Consider the following 20,149-nt stretch of genomic DNA (forward strand, 5'->3'; position numbering starts at 1 on the left):
TATCTATTTATTACCTATATTTTCCTGATGAGAAAATAAAGACCAGAGACATTTGATTTTTTTTTTTTTTTTTTTTTTTTTTTTTTTGGTTCCCAAGGTTGCAACACTGGTAATGGGCAAAAACCAGAATTTCAACTCAAGAATTCTGGCTTCAGATCCCAAGTTCATTCATATGTATATGAACACACACATATTTATAAATGAATTATACATAAAATATATATGAAAAATACATATCCTTGCTTCTCAACAAAACTGGGGATTGAACCCAGGTCCTCATGCATGTCAAGCAAGTGTTCTACAAACAAGTTTTCATTCCTATCCCTTTTTAAAATTTATTTAGAGACAGGGTCTTGCAAAGTTGTTCAGGCTGGGACCAAAGTTGCAATGCTCCTGGCCTCAGCCTCCTGAGTAGTTGAGATTGCAGATATATGCTTTAGTGCCTGGCAAATCCCAAACTTTTATTTGGTACGTCATTATAAAATCTTTATGTGGAAGCCGGGCTTGAACTATTGCAGCAAGAACAATATCTGCCTGTATAAGAGAAGATAGTGTGTTCTTATAGGTATAGCTGAACAAGTTCAGTTTTGCATAACTGGGTCAGGAAGAAGATGTAACAGTCCTGATGGGGTGGGGGAAAAGGAAGTGGGGAAGCAGAGGTGTGTTCTCATCATGGATCGTCCCGGATCATCCAAACCACTCTATTTCTCCACATCTTTATGCTGTGGTATTTATGGGTAAGAGCAAGACTAGTGAATCTGGTGTCTCCAACAACTTTGATAAGAGCATTGTTTGAAAAAACAGAAAACTTAATTTTAGACATGCCAAATTGAAATAAATCACTTCATATCACAGCAGAAAAGAATTTGTCCTACCATGGAAAACAGTATAAATTGAATATTCAAGTGCAAAAAGAATTTTCAAGTACACATACTGTTTATAGATACTTTATTAAAACCAAGGGCTTTCCATTGTCCTTTCTTATCCAAAAGAAAATAAATAATAAAAATCTATCTTCAGGAATATTTTAACAACATAGTTTCATAAATCTGAGTTTACAGTTTGTCAGATTTAGATACATTCAATCATTACTCAATACAAGAAATGTCAGCCTTAAAGATACTAAGAATTTCTACACTGACTAGTAAAACCATAGCAAAAACTTGTATTTCAATTGCACCTTTTTATTTTTAACTAATTTGTCAATCATGAGAAAAAAGAATTTCCTTCTTGGTTCTGGATTTTAAAACACACAGTTGAAAATTAATCATCCCCTTCTGTCAAATAGTGGCTGACATTCCATGTTGGGAGTACAGTGCTCTTTTCCTCAGGGGCAATGGTGGATGAGGGTGAAGGACAGAATCCAGGCCCTTTTTGCTACAGTTATCAACAAGTCCTTGGAGCTGGCCTGCCTTATTAAATTTTAATCCAATCTCTAAGCACCCACAAACACCACTTATAAGGCTATGTATACTACCTGATTTTTCAAATTGTCCTTCTTTTCATTATTTTAAAAACATTTTTTTCAGTTCTGGTCCAAAAAAGGACAAAGATCTGTAGAGTTGTAGTTTCCTAATGTAGCCATCACCACCACCACCTGGAAGGACTCAGTTTCCACTACCCTCCTCTATCTCTATCCCTAAAGTAATGAATTGAGGCATTTATCTGGAAATGCAGGGAAAAAAAAACAATGTAGATATTTCAGAGTAAAGAAATTAGGATGAATAAATTATTCAGAAGATTGCCTATACTATTATACATTTCCCACCATTCTTTTTATAGGAAGTCTCATTTCACTGGAAATTTTAGCCAATGTCAAAGCATGATTCCATGCTTTCTACCCAAACCAGACTTGCACTTCTCTTAGAGGAGCCATATAACTTTAAGAATGGCTACAATGTGAGATCTGGTAACCTTTCCCTCATTTTTTTTTAATGAAATGGCTTGGTATTTAATAAATTTAGAACTCACCCGGTTTATGTTGTTAAATACGATTTAGTCTGAATATCTGACTACCTCGGATGTGACTATGTATCAGGGCTATTGAAGTAGTTTTTGTTCCCGTTTCTAGTATGTAATTAGACATGTCTGAAATAAATCCAGTGATGAATGATACCAAATGTGCAGTGTATATATAATGTACTTGTGAATCTTAACTGTGTAAAGGTCAAATATTTACATGGAATGTTGACCTTGATCTATAAAACTACTATTTTAAATTATGATATCTTTACATATAGTCAATTTATTTTATGGAGAGCCCCATTTGATAATTAAAAAAATATGCCTTTCAAATATTTCATAAATATATAAAATTTTACTACATTCTATATTTTTTAAATGTGACATCTAAATTCTTTACAAAGTGACAAAAATAATTCTTTTGTATGAAAGTCATAGATGCAGTGAGTTTTGATTGGCAAGATCTTTCAACATGCAAGAATAGCAGGACATGTTCTCTTACAGAACTTATAGACATTTGTAGTATTTTGAATTATATAATTCACTTTCTGAAGATCAATAGTACCAAAGAAAGACGAGAGATACTATCTAAATATTTTACAATATAAGGGTCTTTCTTTTACTACTTCTTCTTCTTTTATTATTAATATTATTATTTGAGGTGCTGGGGATCAAACCCAAGGCCTTGTGCATGCTAGCTAAGTGCTCTACCTCTGAGTTACATCCCCAGCCCTTCTTATACTTCTTTAGGTTAAGATGGTATATGGCCAGTGTTAAGAATCATCTGGTGACAAAAGTTACATTACACAAAAAGTTTTCTAAACAGAGCACAATTTACATATATGGTGATCAACTGCACAAATTGAAAAAATGATCATTTTTTAACTGTATCACTAACATATAAAACATATTTTACATAGTTTAGAATAGGAATAACATTTTTATAATTTATTGGGAAAATCCAAAGCCTTCTCAAAATACCTTTTTGGTGACTCCAGCAATGTCTTCTGAGAATTTACAAATAAAACTGTCCTTTATAATTACTTCTTCCCCACTCTTAATACCATATAGAAAGGTTATGAGTTATATTTATAATAATTTTTAACAGTCTACTGTCTGTGCCAGGTGTAGTGGCACACACCTGTAATCCCAGCTACTTGGGAGTGTGAGGCAGGAGGATGGTAAATTCTAGGCCAGCCTGGGTTATAAAGAGAGACCCCTGTATTAAAAAAACAAACAAACAAACAAAAAACCTCTGTTTTCCCTTCTTACGTGTTATGTCACTGATACATACTTGTAAGGACTACTCTAAAATTATAATATGAGGTCACTCACTCAAGGTAAATTTTCTGTTACTCCTCTAAGATTTTAAAATGTATACACTGTGAACGTATTTTGTAGACATAAGAAAAAGTTTGCATTCTTAAAGTAGTAAGAAGACTATGTCTTATTGCCAGCCCAGTTAAGTCCATGGTGACCACCTGAAAATTCAGAGCTGACATGTCTGTAGAGGTTCTTGAAACTGTTCAGTTAATACCTTCAACTACGGACATACAGATTAAATAGCAGTGGCCACGTCTGAGACCAGCTGAAGTACAGAACATCTATATATATTGTCTCTAGCTATATCTCTTTAAAAAATTCAACCTCCCATTGCAGATAGAGATATATTAAAGAGAACTGGAAGGTCCAAAGTTTTGCTCAGAATATAGTACTGAGCAAAGGTGGATTCTTAGATTTTAGAGTCACACGTATTTCAAATAAGGCCGTGAAAAGATACAAACTAAACCAGTATTCAATTTTTACAAAGATTATACATCTATGATAGTGATATAATTAAAAAACTCTACGACCAAAATGGCAACTGATTTAATCATGCATTCTATTAAAAACAAAACACATACACACACAAGTGTGGAAACTTCCTGTAATTATGAATGTAACCAGCTCACTGGTATCCAATGGGTATCTGTCTCTAATTTGTCAAAAGTTGTTTTGAGCTCATTAAATGCCACGGTGAGATCATCATTTATTATAATTTTGTCAAAAAGATGACCATATTGACTTTCCATTATCTGTGCAGATTTAATCATTTCTTGAAAGTCTTCTTCCTACAAAAGGAAGTATTTTTTAAAAAAAATTGGTTAACCAGGCACTTACATCATTTCACACCATTGTAAACATTCTACAGTTCTTACCTAATACTGTTTTTAGCATTAGTATCCTTACCTAATACTGTTCTGGGTTTAGCCTTTCACCTCATCCAGCAATAAAAATTACCTTCTTTAACCACTAGTTCTTCAGATGTCATAACCTCTAATATTCTTTTCTCTGATCTGCTTATAACTAAACTCCTCTTAGAAGATCCAAAACTCCCACCTTAACTAAATTTCAGGATATATAGTCACTAACTTATCATTACATGGTTATGTGGTTATTAAAATAGCTACTTGGGGAAAAAAGAACTGCTGACTCTTATGCATTGGTTTGTGGCATTATTTATGTTTATGCATAGGAAGGAATTTACAACACAAACATTTTCATGGATGGATACGTTATAAAAGAATAGTTAGTATATCCCTCTTTTGGCTCATTCGAAGTGCTTCAAGAGCCACATTTTTTGACATCAGGAAGTTATTTTACCTGGCTATAAAACTTAAGGCTATGTAAATATATACATAAAGGTAGTGGGACAAATCCCAAGAACATATTATCATTTATCTTCACCAAGAAAACCTTTAAATTTATAACAAGATAATAATTCTTTATTGCCACATACTGAAATAATTTAAGAATCCACATTGCAATATCACCTATGATTTCCCAATAGAAAATTTAACGTTAGTGTTAATCAAAAACCTTGAGTAACTAATATCATATGTTAACATTTACTCAGCATAAATAGATACTGTTAGCATTTTGAAAAAAGATCAAATATTGGGAATCATAAACATAATCTGTATTTGTAATCACAATTAAAAGTATACAGATTAATAGAGACTAAAGTTAAATAGAAGGGGGGGTGTTCTTAACATTTAACTTCTTTACTTATTTTGATCCAAAGGTAGAATACATTATCTTGAGAAGATTGAAAACAAAAACAGTAAAAAGCCTTGCCAGAAGTCAGTGTAACCATTGACATATCACAGTCGCCATTTCCAATAACACTCCTACGAAATACGAATAGCACTGTTAGATAATAACATAGTCTACTAGTATTCTCCTCAAATGGTGCCTTTTCTTTTTATAGTGCTAAATATGATACCAGGAGAATAGGCAAGTTATTATGTTTTTCATTTAGACTATTAAGAAAGAGCAGTAACTGATTTGGATACTTTTATCTTTAAATGTAAGGCTAATCTGAAAAATAATTAACCTAATTTTAACAAATGTTTGGCCTAGAAAAATCTAATATATATATAATAACATACAAAAATAGTTAATTTAATATGAAGCTGCATTCACAGAATTACAAAAAGAAATTAATAGTGCAATAGTTCAAAATAGGTACCTAAATACAATTCTACCTTTTACAGATTTTTGTATCACAGCTTTGTCTTTAATAGCCTTCCTGAGTAGCCACAGATGCACATATGCTTTTACGCACTGCTAGAAACCATCTAACATCTTTGTACTCACCGTAAAGGGCTTTGCAGCACCCTGGTCGTCTCTGCTTGAAATAATCTTTGCATTTTTCCTTGTCTCTCTCAGACGCTCTATTGATGGTGGTTTTATAAATATCACATAGGGTTTAAATTCTAGTGTCCTTAAATGCTTCACTGTCTACAAGGAAGAAAAGAATTTTTATCTTGTATTTCCTCATAACCTATGAATTATTTCATTTTCTTAACTTATTTCTAAACCTATTCTCTAATTAAGGTCAGTAGGTCTTTTGATGTATTATTATTATTCAGTTATTGACAATTGAAGGTGACAAATGTCCCTCTCTAAAAAAGCTGGAAAATGCAACTTTCATTTTAAAATGTCTGAAATACATAATCACAAATGTTGAACACAAGTAGCTACAAACACCACGGATCTGGCTTTTAGAGCAAATACCAAAAAGATGTGACGGGGTAAATGATAATAACAGCACTAATAATATAATAAGTCACCTGACCATCCCTATGGCTCTCTCCTGATCTCAAGCAGGAGTCCTTCACACCTGCCCCTCAGAGGGAGTGATAAGGGTGGCCCCTGCTGTCTGTGATGGCATCAGCATTCCCTCAGCAAGGGTCTTATGTTGTTTACACTCTGCTTCTGGGGACTCACCTGTCATCAAGGGTAACCGACAGAAGGGTGAGGGCTGAGGAATGTTCTTGAACTGTGTCCTTCCAAAATATGAATATAAATGATAGGCATCACCTAAAGGTTAGGCAATGGGCTATGTGTGGGCAGCAGAGGGAGTGTGGGGAGTGGGGGTATTGAAGGTGGCAGGGGACGGAGGGGTACTACAGGCACTAGGAGGAGAGGCAGAAACTACACTGTGAGCTTCCAGGAATAAACAGACCCAGTGGAGGCTGTGTGCCTCAGGGTGCCACCACTGGTAGAAGGACAATCTAGGGCCCCTGGAGGACCAGGAAAATGCTTTGGGTTTGGCATCCTCAGTCTGGAATGTTCTTAAGAGTTCCCTGGTGCTGGGTGAGGCAGCACATGCCTGTAATCCCAGTGGATTGGGAGGCTGAGACAGGTGGATCACAAATTCAAAGCCAACCTCAGCAAACTTAGTGAGTTCCTTAGTAATTCTGTAAGACCCTGTCTCTAAATAAAATACAAAAAGGGCTGGAGATATGGCTCAGTGGTTAAGTGCTCCTAGGTTCAATCCCCAGTACAAAAAAAGAAAAAGAAAAAAGAAACCAAAACAACAAAACAAAACAAAACAAAAAACCCAGGGTGACAAAGATCAACTGTTAAAGGGATCTTGCCCAGCACAATTCCTGGGAAAAGTCTCATAACTCTAGCAAGGGTTTTAGGTTTCTAGGACATTTACAAAACTCAAATCAAAGACAGAGGACTGAGAACCAAATGTCCACTGTTAAAAATGATAAACACTTAGAATAATACATAACATAAAAATACATCATATGTGAATTAACCTATTCTTTAAAAATATGAAATACACAGAAATATTTAGAAGTCATTGAACTTGACTGGAAATGAATGAGAGTTACAAACACAGATCTTTAAGCTCCCTCCACTAATATTTCCTAATTATATTGTGGGCTTCCTCCTCCACCACCAAAGATATATTAAATTACACTGATATGAGTAGACTTTATATTTACCTTATACCGAAATGCTCACATGAAGTGCAGTATAGTACATGGGTTGCAAGTGTTCTGAATATTTCTTTTTTTTTAATTGCTACTCTTCTTTATTCAAGATTAATATCATGTCAAAGATATATTTACAATAAGCATGTATTTAAACAAGGTTTAAATAAACAATATTCTAATCAGTTTCCTTATAGCCTGAAACAATTATCAATGTTATAGATATTCACTGTTTACTTACATGAGGCTGAACATCCAACAAACAAACTTTGTTTTTAGCTAGGACAGATCGAACTGAGTCTATACTTGTGCCATAGTAGTTGTTCTTATATTCACCATATTCAATAAACCTGTGGAAAATTAGAGGCTCATCAGAATCATTTGTGAGTTAAATTTATAGGTGGCAAGATATAATTCATAGGTAAATGATATTTTTGCTTAACATTTAATTTTTTACCATGTTTAATAGAATAAATAGGGCCAACTACTTTAGAATGTCAATTTTAAAAAATCTTCTATTCTACATTTTCAAATCAGTAACACTTGCTTGTATTACACTTAAGCAGAAAAAAAGTACTTCAATCCAGTAGAGCTCTAATGTTTTCCATCACCCCTTTTTCAGAACTAATGCAATGCAATAAAACCATGAATCAGCCAAACAATAGAAACTACTGAAATTTCATTGCATACTACGGAGTAACCAAGCTTAGCTTCAGAACTACAGGAGCCGGGTGGTGGCTAATGGAATCAGGGCAGCCGATCATGTGCTATAAAAACACAATCATTGCGCCAAACGCGAAGAAAGCATTTCGATGTTTCAATAAAATCCCACAATCCTGCATTAAAACACACATTGCTTTTGATATCATCCTAAAATAGTCATGCTTAAGCAAATGGAAAACCCAAGCAGGGTTGGGGGGGATTTTAGAGCTCGCTAGAGGAGATGGTATGTGTACAACTTTAACCTTATTTCAATTTCTTGAAGTGTCAATGTAAGAATGAAATAAATGTGTGTGTATGGAACAGATTGTAGGATTAGGGATATAGTGAGTAGCTGTCCATGAATTTAAAAAATAAAATTCCACCCAAATTACATGTTAAGATTAAATCAGTGGACTGGAAAGAAGTTACAATAAGACACCAGTCACCTTCCCTCATACTGCAAAATAATACCTTTGTGTTTAATTTAACAGAAATGGAACAGCTCTAGTTATTAAAAGGGGTAAATATTAGTAAAAATTAATAACTGAATTGTCACTTTATATGGGCTTCAAATATTATTGTGGTAAGTAAAATACATTTTCAAATGCAGCAAAACTCTAAGTGGATATACAGGCTGGCTATATAGACACATGCTTAAAAACAAAAGTCATATAAAACTTGCACAAAATTTCTACATACTTGTTATTTTGTACATCTGTCTCAAACAAATGTTTGGAAATGAAAATATATTCAACACCATCACTCTCCTGGCTTCTTCTTGCTCTGGTGGTATCTGTGAGTTGATTAAAAAAAAGAAGTTTAGAAAAGCTCATACTTTAAAAAAAAGAGTATAGAAAATATTAAAGAAATGATCATATGTACTCGAAGCAGTTATCTTACACGGAATTTAAAAACTTATAAATAAGCAAATTAGCTAATAAAATATAGTAAAGTGTCATAAATTCAGATTTTGCTACTGATATTAAAATTTGAAAACTGGGTAAAATTCAATTACATTGTGTGTGCTATTACTCATTATTTTGAAGGTTCTTTAATATAATTAAATAAAAGTGGTAAACACTTTGAGGAAAATTCCTTTCTTTTGCAAATAATATGCTCATCATCTTTATTTATTGATCCTCATTCACTGAAGAAAATCTGATGCCCACTAGGTTATAAATTATGAAATTACCTTATTACCTTCCTAACACAGCACTATGGCATCAATGCTTTATATTTAACTGGATAAAGTCAAATACTTCTATGTGCTATTCATTATCCTTGGCAAAGTTATAAGCAGCACCCTCTTAGAATATTATTGAACTTCTAATATTCCAGTAATTTTTTTCTAATTATTTTTTAGTAAACTGTAATGGAGCAGAAAATGCAGGATTAATTACAAACAACAAAACACAAGGTTTTGCACTGATATGGCAAATAAAAAACACACCACAGTCCTACTGATTACAATGAAAACCTCTGAAACCAAGACAACTGTCTGAGTACTCTGAAAAATAAATAAAACAGGTAAGATTGTGGAAGGGGATCAACCTGCATGGGGAAAAGTTTGGCTTTATTTTTTTTTCTAGGTTTGCCCCAAGGGTAGGAATCACTCCAAGAGAATCATAGTGGAATGTGTGCCTAAATTCCAATAGATGTCCTGCCAATTCAGTGAAAGAACTAGAAAAAAGGGGATGGGGAGAAACCAAGTCATTTTGGGTTAAAGAGTATGTAGGAAATCCAGGAGGGGAGAAAGTCGAGAAGGAAATACTTTAATTCTATATATGAAAAACCATTAGTCTAAGAATAACTCTTGCCCTTACGCATGCAGTTGAGATTCAAATCAGCATAGTAAAGTTTTTAAGAAGTTTTTAAGAAATCTAGGTCTAAACCCTGCATAATAGAAAACACTGAACACACCCTTAACAGTGTAGGAAAGCCTTGGATAACTGAGCTGGATTTGAATTTATGCATACAATCTCAGACTAGTCTTTCAACCAGGACAGATGCAAATCAACAGAGCAAAGATAAATGAGATAGAACTTAGTGTCAGGCAGTTGTTTACCTGCTAAGATAAATACATCAACATTCTCCAGAATTTAGATCAGGACCTAGTGTTAATGTAACATAATACAATACCTACAATGCAATCTAAAATTGTTCAACATAAAGTAACCAAGGAAATATGACCATTTTCAAGAAGAAAGATAACAGATGGAAACTGAAAGGCCCAGAAGTTAAAACATAGACTCTAATGCAACTATCATAATTATGCTTCATAAAGTAAAAGGAAACACCTGAATTCAACGAAAATGCAAGTCTTAGCAGAGAAATAGAAATTATAAAAGAAGAACCAAGTGAGAATTTTAGAACTGAAAAGATATCTGACAGAAACAAATCACAAGATGGTTTCAATAGCAGAATGAAGATAATAGATAAAAGAGCCAGTGACCTGAAGACGATCAATAAAAATTGTATAATCTGGGGTTGGGGTTGTGGCTCAGTGGTAGAGTGCTCACCTAGCATGCCTGAAGCACTGGGTTTGATCCTCAGCACCACATAAAAAAATAAAATAAAGTAAAGGTGTTGTGTCCATTCATGACTAAAATATATATATATATATATATTTAAAAAATTGTATAATCTGAACAACAACAAAAACAAAGACTGAAAAAAATATAAATGGGTGCAAAATCTTAAGAGATCCACACCTAGACACATTATAATGAAAATGTCCAACATACAGAATAAGGAGAGAATTTTAAAAGCTGCAAGAGAAAGAAAGCAGATTACATTTAGGGGTAAACCAATCAGGATAACAGCTGATCTCTCAACACAGACTCTGAAAGCTAGAAGATCCTGGAATAACATATTTCAAACACTGAAAGAAAATGGGTTCCAACCAAGAATCGTGTATCCGGCGAAATTAAGCTTCAGATTAGAAGATGAAATTAAAACCTTCCACGATAAACAAAAGTTAAAAGAATTCGCAGCTAGAAAACCATCTCTTCAAAAAATCCTTGGCAAAACATTACAGGAAGAGGAAATGGAAAATAACTTTGAAAACCAACAATGGGAGGTAGGACAGTAAAGGGGGGAAAGTAGTCAAAGAGGATAACAAATCAGGTTTAGTAACATCAATAAACAAATATGGATAGAAGAACAAACCATATCTCAATAATAACCCTAAATGTTAATGGGTTAAACTCACCAATTAAGAGACACAGGCTAGTAGAATGGATCAAAAAACAAGACCCAACAATATGCTGTCTACAGGAGACGCATCAGATAGGAAAAGATATACATAGACTGAAGGTGAAAGGTTGGGAAAAATCATATCACTCATATGGACCGCGGAAACAAGCAGGAGTGTCCATACTCATATCTAATAAAATAGATTTCAAGCCAAAGCTAATCAAAAGGGATATAGAAGGACACTTCATACTGCTCAAGGGAACCATACACCAACAAGACATAACAATCATAAATATATATGCCCCAAATAATGGTGCAGCTGTGTTCATCAAGCAAACTCTTCTCAAGTTCAAGAGTCTAATAGAACAACATACAATAATCATGGGAGACTTCAACACACCTCTCTCACCACTGGACAGATCTTCCAAACAAAAGTTAAATAAGGAAACTATAGAACTCAATAACACAATTAACAACCTAGACTTAATTGACATATATAGACTATACCACCCAACATCAAGTAGCTACACTTTTTTCTCAGCAGCACATGGAACCTTCTCAAAAATAGACCATATACTATGTCACAGGGCAACTCTTAGACAATACAAAGGGGTAGAGATAATACCATGCATCTTATCTGATCATAATGGAATGAAACTGAAAATCAATGATAAAAGAAGAAAGGAAAAAGCAAGCATCACCTGGAGAATGAACAATAGGTTGCTGAGTGATCAATGGGTTTTAGAAGACATCAAGGAGGAAATTAAAAAATTCCTAGAGTTAAATGAAAACACAGACACAACATATCGGAATCTATGGGACACATTGAAAGCAGTTCTAAGAGGAAAATTCATTGCTTGGAGTTCATTCCTCAAAAAAAGAAAAAACCAACAAATAAATGATCTCATACTTCATCTCAAAATCCTAGAAAAAGAAGAGCAAAACAACAGCAAAAGAAGTAGAAGGCAAGAAATAATTAAAATCAGAGCTGAAATTAATGAAATTGAAACAAAAGAAACAATTGAAAAAATTGACAAAACTAAAAGCTGGTTCTTTGAAAAAATAAATAAAATTGACAGACCCTTAGCCATGCTAACGAAGAGAAGAAGAGAGAGAACCCAAATTACTAGCATACGGGATGAAAAAGGCAATATCACAACAGACACTTCAGAAATACAGAAGATAATCAGAAATTACTTTGAATCCTTATACTCCAATAAAATAGAAGATAGTGAAGGCATAGATAAATTCCTTGAGTCCTATGATCTGCCCAGATTGAGCCAGGAGGATATAGACAACCTAAACAGACCAATAACAATAGAGGAAATAGAAGAAACCATCAAAAGACTACCAACTAAGAAAAGCCCAGGACCGGATGGGTATACAGCAGAGTTTTACAAAACCTTTAAAGAGGAACTAACACCAATACTTTTCAAGCTATTTCAGGAAATAGAAAAAGAGGGAGAACTTCCAAATTCATTCTACGAGGCCAACATCACCCTGATTCCGAAACCAGACAAAGACACTTCAAAGAAGGAAAACTACAGACCAATATCTCTAATGAACATAGACGCAAAAATCCTCAATAAAATTCTGGCAAATCGGATACAGAAACATATAAAAAAGATCATGCATCATGATCAAGTAGGATTCATCCCTGGGATGCAAGGCTGGTTTAATATACGGAAATCAATAAATGTTATTCACCACATCAATAGACTTAAAAATAAGAACCATATGATCATCTCAATAGATGCAGAAAAAGCATTCGACAAAGTACAGCATCCCTTTATGTTCAAAACGCTAGAAAAATTAGGGATAACAGGATCATACCTCAACATTGTAAAAGCAATCTATGATAAGCCACAGGCCAGCATCATTCTGAATGGAGAAAAATTGAAGGCATTCCCTCTAAGATCTGGTACAAGACAGGGATGCCCTCTCTCACCACTTCTGTTCAACATAGTCCTGGAAACACTGGCTAGAGCAATTAGACAGACAAAAGAAATTAAAGGCATAAAAATAGGAAAAGAAGAACTTAAATTATCACTATTTGCAGATGATATGATTCTATTCCTAGCAGACCCAAAAGGGTCTACAAAGAAGCTATTAGAGCTAATAAATGAATTCAGCAAAGTGGCAGGATATAAGATCAACACGCATAAATCAAAGGCATTCCTGTATATCAGCGACAAATCCTCTGAAAGGGAAATGAGGACAACTACTCCATTCACAATATCCCCCCAAAAAATAAAATACTTGGGAATCAACCTAACAAAAGAGGTGAAAGATTTATACAATGAAAATTACAGAACCCTAAAGAAAGACATAGAAGAAGACCTTAGAAGATGGAAAAATATACCCTGCTCATGGATAGGCAGAACTAATATCATCAAAATGGCGATATTACCAAAAGTCCTATATAAGTTCAATGCAATGCCAATCAAAATCCCAACAGCATATCTTGTAGAAATAGATAAAAGAATCATGAAATTCATATGGAATAATAAAAGACCCAGAATAGCAAAAACAATACTAAGCAGGAAGTGTGAATCAGGCTGTATAGCGATACCAGACTTCAAACTATACTACAGAGCAATAGTAACAAAAACAGCATGGTACTGGTACCAAAACAGGCGGGTGGACCAATGGTACAGAATAGAGGACACAGTAACCAATCCACAAAACTACAACTATCTTATATTTGATAAAGGGGCTAAAAGCATGCAATGGAGGAAGGATAGCATCTTCAACAAATGGTGCTGGGAAAACTGGAAATCCATTTGCACCAAAATGAATCTGAATCCCTATCTCTCGCCGTGCACAAAAGTTAACTCAAAATGGATCAAGGAGCTTGATATTAAATCAGAGACACGGCATCTGATAGAAGAAAAAGTTGGTTATGATCTACATGCTGTGGGATCGGGCTCCAAATTCCTCAATAGGACACCCATAGCGCTAGAGTTAACAAATAGAATCAACAAATGGGACTTACTCAAACTAAAAAGTTTTTTCTCAGCAAAAGAAACAATAAGAGAGTTAAACAGGGAGCCTACATCCTGGGAACAAATCTTTACTCCACACACTTCAGATAGAGCCCTAATAACCAGAATATACAAAGAACTCAAAAAATTAGACAATAAGATAACAAATAACCCAATCAATAAATGGGCCAAGGACCTGAACAGACACTTCTCAGAGGAGGACATACAATCAATCAACACGTACATGAAAAAATGCTCACCATCGCTAGCAGTCAGAGAAATGCAAGTCAAAACTACCCTAAGATACCATCTCACTCCAGTAAGACTGGCAGCCATTAGGAAGTCAAACAACAATAAGTGCTGGAGAGGATGTGGGGAAAAGGGCACTCTTGTTCATTGCTGGTGGGACTGCAAATTGGTGCAGCCAATTTGGAAAGCAGTATGGAGATTTCTCGGAAAGCTGGGAATGGAACCACCATTCGACCCAGCTATTCCCCTTCTCGGTCTATTCCCTAAAGCCCTAACAAGAGCATGCTACAGGGACACTGCTACATCGATGTTCATAGCAGCTCAATTCACGATAGCAAGACTGTGGAACCAGCCTAGATGCCCTTCAATAGATGAATGGATAAAAAAATGTGGCATTTATATACTATGGAGTATTATTCTGCATTAAAAAATGACAAAATCATAGAATTTGGAGGGAAATGGATGGCATTAGAGCAGATTATGCTAAGTGAAGCTAGTCAATCTTTAAAAAACAAATACCAAATGACTCTTTTGATATAAGGGGAGTTAACAAGGACAGGGTAGGGAAGAGCTTGAGAAGAATATTTACATTAAACAGGGATGAGAGGTGGGAGGGAAAGGGAGTGAGAAGGGAAAGTGCATGGAAATGGAAGGCGATCCTCAGGGTTATACAAAATGTCATATAAGAGGAAAGGAGGGTTAAGACAAGATAATACAAATGGAAGAAATGATTTACAGTAAAAGGGGTAGAGAGAGAAAAGGGGAGGGGGGGAAGGGAGGGAAGGGGAGGGGAGGGGGGATAGTAGAGAATAGGACAGACAGCAGAATACATCAGACACTAGAAAGGCAATATGTCAATCAATGGAAGGGTAACTGAAGTGATACAGCAATTTGTATACGGGGTAAAAGGGGGAGTTCATAATCCACTTGAATCAAACCGTGTAATATGATGTATTAAGAACTATGTAATGTTATGAACGACCAATAAAAAAAAATATATAAATGGAACTCCAGGGACTTGGATTCAATAGGCGAATAGACAGAAAAATATTGGTATTTCCATATCAAGAATGAAAATGAATCAATTATTGATCTATGAAACAACGTGAATGAATCCCAATGCTGAAATGTCTACTGTATGTGTAATTAGGTCCTAGAAGGAGAGGAAAAAATATATTAGAGCAGATTCTGGAATTCTAAAATTTGGTGAAAGACATAAACTTACAGATTTCAGAAGATCGGCAGATCCCAAACAGGATAAATTCAGAAAAAAAAGATCATGCCTACACATATAATCACATCAGTAAAAGTCAAATGTAACTAAAAAATTTTGAAATCAGCTGGAAAACATAATACCTATATGGGAAGAATTATTTAAAATCATCACAGATTTCTTTTCATAAATAATAAAACAAGAAATAAATGAAATGAAATAAAACAACCAAAATATCTTTCAGAAATAAAGGCAACATAAAGATGAGGGGAAACATAGAATTCATTAGCCTTTTGTTCTAAAAGGAAAAATGGACATTTTTAAATGCTGAAGTGAAATGGTAAGAAGGAAACTTGGATCTTCAAGAATGAAGAAAGAACAAATAGTTGAATACAAATCGAAGTCTACCTTTACCCATTTAAGTCCATTAAAATATATATGTGACTGTTTCAGTAAAAGTTTTACTACTGATTGATAGAATTTTCAATGTATGCAAATATAACATATTCAATAACTACAGCAGATTAAGGTAGGGGTAAAGTAATTACATGGTTGCAAGTCTTGTATATTTTATGGGAAACAATGCCAAGTTAACTCCACTTAGATGGTAAATGGTTAGATATGTATATTATAATCCCTTAAAGCAACCAGTAAAAAACTATTGCAAAGAGATTTAACCAGAGTGCCAATAGGTAGATTAAAATCAAATACTAAAAAAAAAAAAAAAACTTCAGCTAATCTAAAGGAAGGCAGAAAAGGAAGAAAAAGAAAATGAAATACAGAAAACATAAACAGAAAACAAATAATGAGTTAAAAAACAAATAATGCAATAAATGGTTAAGGTCTCTATACACCCATTAAAAGGCAGAGATTTACCCTAAAATGGGTAAAAGATAAATACCTTAATACATTTCTACTAATAAGCCTATAAAGAGTGACATATTACATATAAAGACACAGATACATGGTCATTCTCCTACTTACTTGCCTAAGAGAAACAAAACATATGACCATCAAAAATCCTGTATACAAACCTCATAATACCTTTATTTGCAGTGGCCAAAAATGAGGTGGGGAAAGAAACTTCTAAATATCCATCAATAGGTAAATAGATTTTAAAAAATCAGTATTTCCATAATAAAAATTATTCAACAGTGCAAATGGATCAATTATTGATCTATGAAACAATATGAATGAGTCCCAAGCTCATGTTGAATAGAAACATTGGGCAAAGAAAAAAGTAGGTATATGCTGTGTAATTCAATTTAAAGTACTAACGATTCCTATTGACCCACAGCGGCCAAATGCAGACCAGCAGGAACCTGGCAATAGGAGTAGAGGGATGGGCTGCAAAGAGCACATGGACCTCTTTGAGGAGATAAAAATGCTTTGTTATGTTGACTGTGCATATGTATTTAAGACTGATCATATCATATTTAAAGTATGTGCAGTTATTTTAATTGTATTTAAATAATGTTATAAAAATGTGAGAAGTCGGGGAAACAGTAAGCTAATTCAAACAGCAATGGATTCATAAAACCCAATTAATTTAAATTATATCCAAAATTTTAACTCCCTTTTGTTTAGTTAGCAAGCACATTTTACTACAAAGTTCTTATTTCTTGAAAACAGTTTTTCACACTTGTTTTCACGTGTGGCGCACCCAGAAGCAGTGCTATTCTTTATGGAATGTCACACCCTTTACAGGAACTGGATGAAGGACTGATACTGATACATTTTATTCTATCATAAAAACTAAGAATAAGTTTCATAGCACAAAAATGTTCTGTTGGGTGTATGTATAAGTATCTAATACTTTGAAAGATTAAAATTAGTACGATACCATGCCTTAGAATTAAGGTTTATATTCATTTATTACTTAATCCGTTTTATTACCACCATTTGTTATTGTTCCCTGAGCAAATGGTAGGCGTAAGATAAAGTCTTGCGGAAAATCAAAATAGAATTTTCTACACATTTGTTTCTCATTAACTAAGCAAAGACTGACTTTATCCAATTGTACTGGCAGAACATGCTGACTGAAAATCTACAACAGTTAAACATCACTTTCCCAACACATGGAGTCTCTTTAGAGGGTTAAAAATATTTTTAGAACTGCATGAAGTAGTAATTAAGATATTTATGATATTGCTGAACACACTACATAGGTACATGTCTACAACCAAAGTGTTTGTGTATCATAAACAACCTGAACTAGCTAGGTCTGATGCTATTTTACTGATGAAGAATTTCAGCATCTAATTAAAATGAGCAACCTTGGGAATCTCATGAACTCAGTAACAATGAGGGATTCTGAATGAAGGACCTAGAAATTCACAGGAAAAGGGGATTCAAAGGGAAAGATGAGCCATTGCAGGCCACTACTTTGTGACTGCTGACCTACCACACTTATAGTTTAAGACAAAAATCAAATGCATATGGAACAAGTTCTAGCCTCTCCTCCTTGTCCCCAACAAAATCCCAGAATAATCACCATGGTGAAATTAAAAAAAAATTAAAAACTGGTATCCTAGTTCAAAACATTTATAGTTTGGAAACTTTAAGTAAGGCATCCTTTAGACAAAGGAGTGTTCTAAAACACAGGTACTTGGAAATCCATAAAAACACAAAATTTCAGATATTTGCTTTCAGAGGAAACCATAGAAAGTAACTCAGTAGCGAGGTTGACCCGAGTGTGATATACAGAAAGAAAAGTTCACATAAAGTTATATATACACTTATAAATGTATATCTTGATGAATTTTCACACTTCAAACATGCCTGTGTAATGAGCACTTCTTTTAAAAAAGAGAGAGAGAGAGAGAGAGTGAGAGGGGAGAGAGAGAGAGAGAATTTTTAATATTTATTTATTTTTTTTTAGTTCTCGGCGGACACAACATCTTTGTTGGTATGTGGTGCTGAGGATCGAACCCGGGCCGCACGCATGCCAGGCGAGCGCGCTACCGCTGAGCCACATCTCCAGCCCTAATGAGCACTTCTAACAGAAGCAGAAAATTGCCAGCACTCACAAATTACTGGCCAATTTTCCCTCCTCAAAATTTCGAAGAGCACATATTGCTGTGCTCTTTTGTATTTATAAGCATGGAGAAATAATGCAGGTCCTCTTCTGTGCTTGCTTCTTTAACTCACATGATGTCTGTGGGGTTCATTTGTATGGGTCTGTGTACTTGTGGACTAATTTTTTCTGTGTTCTAGTATTTCATTGTGTAAATATGCCTTAATTTATTATCCATTCTACTACTACTTTTCTTTTTTCTTTTTTTGGTACCAGGGATTGAACCCAGGGGCTCTTAACAACTGAGACACATCCCCACACCTTTTTTATATTTTATTTTGAGACAGGGTCTTGCTAAGTTGTTCAGGGCCTTACCAAGTTGCTGAGGCTGGCTTTGAACTTGCAATCCTCCTGCCTCCATCTCCTGAGCTGCTAGGATTACAGGCGTGTGTCACCTTGCCTGGCTTCCATTCTACTTCTGATAGGTGTTTGGGTAGTTTCTAATTTTATCTCTGATAAATATGTTTCTAAGAATATTTGAATATATGTCTTTTGTATATATGCAGTTCTGTTGGGTGTATATCTGGGAATGGAATTGCTGGGTCATATGGTGTGTTTGAGAAGCTTTCATAGATATGACCACTTAGTTTGCTGAAATGGTAATTTATACTCTGATCAGCCATGTACAAGAGTTCCATCTCTTTCATTCTACCTATTCTCGTGGATGTTATATGTTTCAGAAAGGAAAATTGTAGTATTAAGCATCAAATAATACTAGTAATCATCAAAGCAATAATTTTCCCTAATATTCAATATTTTTTCTATAATATTCAAGAGTCTGCCCCAAAGTATTTTAGAAAGCAAAACAATGAAATTTCAAAATTACTCTTAAAATACATTTTTCTTAAATTAACTACCTCATTCTTAATTGATGCTTTAGTTATATTTTCCAAACATGTCTGATCTTATGAATGATCTGGGATGCTTGCTATAAACACAGTCTCAGGCATATATTTTCTTGCAACCCCAAAGAGATTCTTATCATCAGGCATGTCTGAAACCATTGGTATTTGGGGACCCTGTGACATTAACACCTGTTTAAAGTGAATCAGAGTGGAAAATAAATACTCTGAGAATTTTTTTCAGAGTCTGAGCCCCAGGATCTTTCTAGATATTTTCTGATTCTGTAACAATTTTGGAGACAGGTTATCTCAGCAGTTAGATAAACTGAAGCCAAAGTGCTTTGTTCTAGGGCTTTTGGTAACACCAAAACCAATGCAGAAGGTTACATTTGATAGATGGCCTTATTGATATTTATCATCTTCACTACAGTTTTTACTGCTCACTGGGCTTTCATTGTAAATAGTTTGAAAGCACTGCTAAAGAAAAGCAGAAGAACATAAGCAGTGCTGTCAAAACACCTGATTTCAAATCCAAGTGCAACTATCATCAACTGAGCTATGAATGAGTCCAGGTACTCTTTGCACTCTTTCCTTCTCTGTGGAATAGAGAAAATATCACCCATCTTATACCATTGTTGGGAGGGTTACATAAT

At 34.5% G+C, this 20,149-nt stretch overlaps 1 protein-coding gene across 5 annotated transcripts in view; it reads right to left on the reverse strand.

Annotated features, from left to right (window-relative positions):
• Positions 1-936: 936 nt before the first annotated feature.
• Positions 937-20,149, reverse strand: part of Mpp7 (MAGUK p55 scaffold protein 7) — a 259,878-nt gene continuing 240,665 nt past the window's right edge. For all 5 annotated transcript variants that reach the window (XM_026410607.2, XM_026410608.2, XM_026410606.2 and 2 more), the window contains 4 exons: positions 8,637-8,730; positions 7,477-7,585; positions 5,602-5,745; positions 937-4,073 (listed from right to left, as the gene is read on the reverse strand). In XM_026410607.2, coding sequence (XP_026266392.2) covers positions 3,894-4,073; positions 5,602-5,745; positions 7,477-7,585; positions 8,637-8,730 — 527 coding nt within the window. In that variant the 3' untranslated portion in view covers positions 937-3,893. The remainder of the gene's footprint in view (positions 4,074-5,601; positions 5,746-7,476; positions 7,586-8,636; positions 8,731-20,149) is intronic.

Source organism: Urocitellus parryii, chromosome 9 (genome assembly GCF_045843805.1).
Source record: "Urocitellus parryii isolate mUroPar1 chromosome 9, mUroPar1.hap1, whole genome shotgun sequence".
Classification (NCBI taxonomy): Eukaryota; Metazoa; Chordata; class Mammalia; order Rodentia; family Sciuridae; genus Urocitellus; species Urocitellus parryii.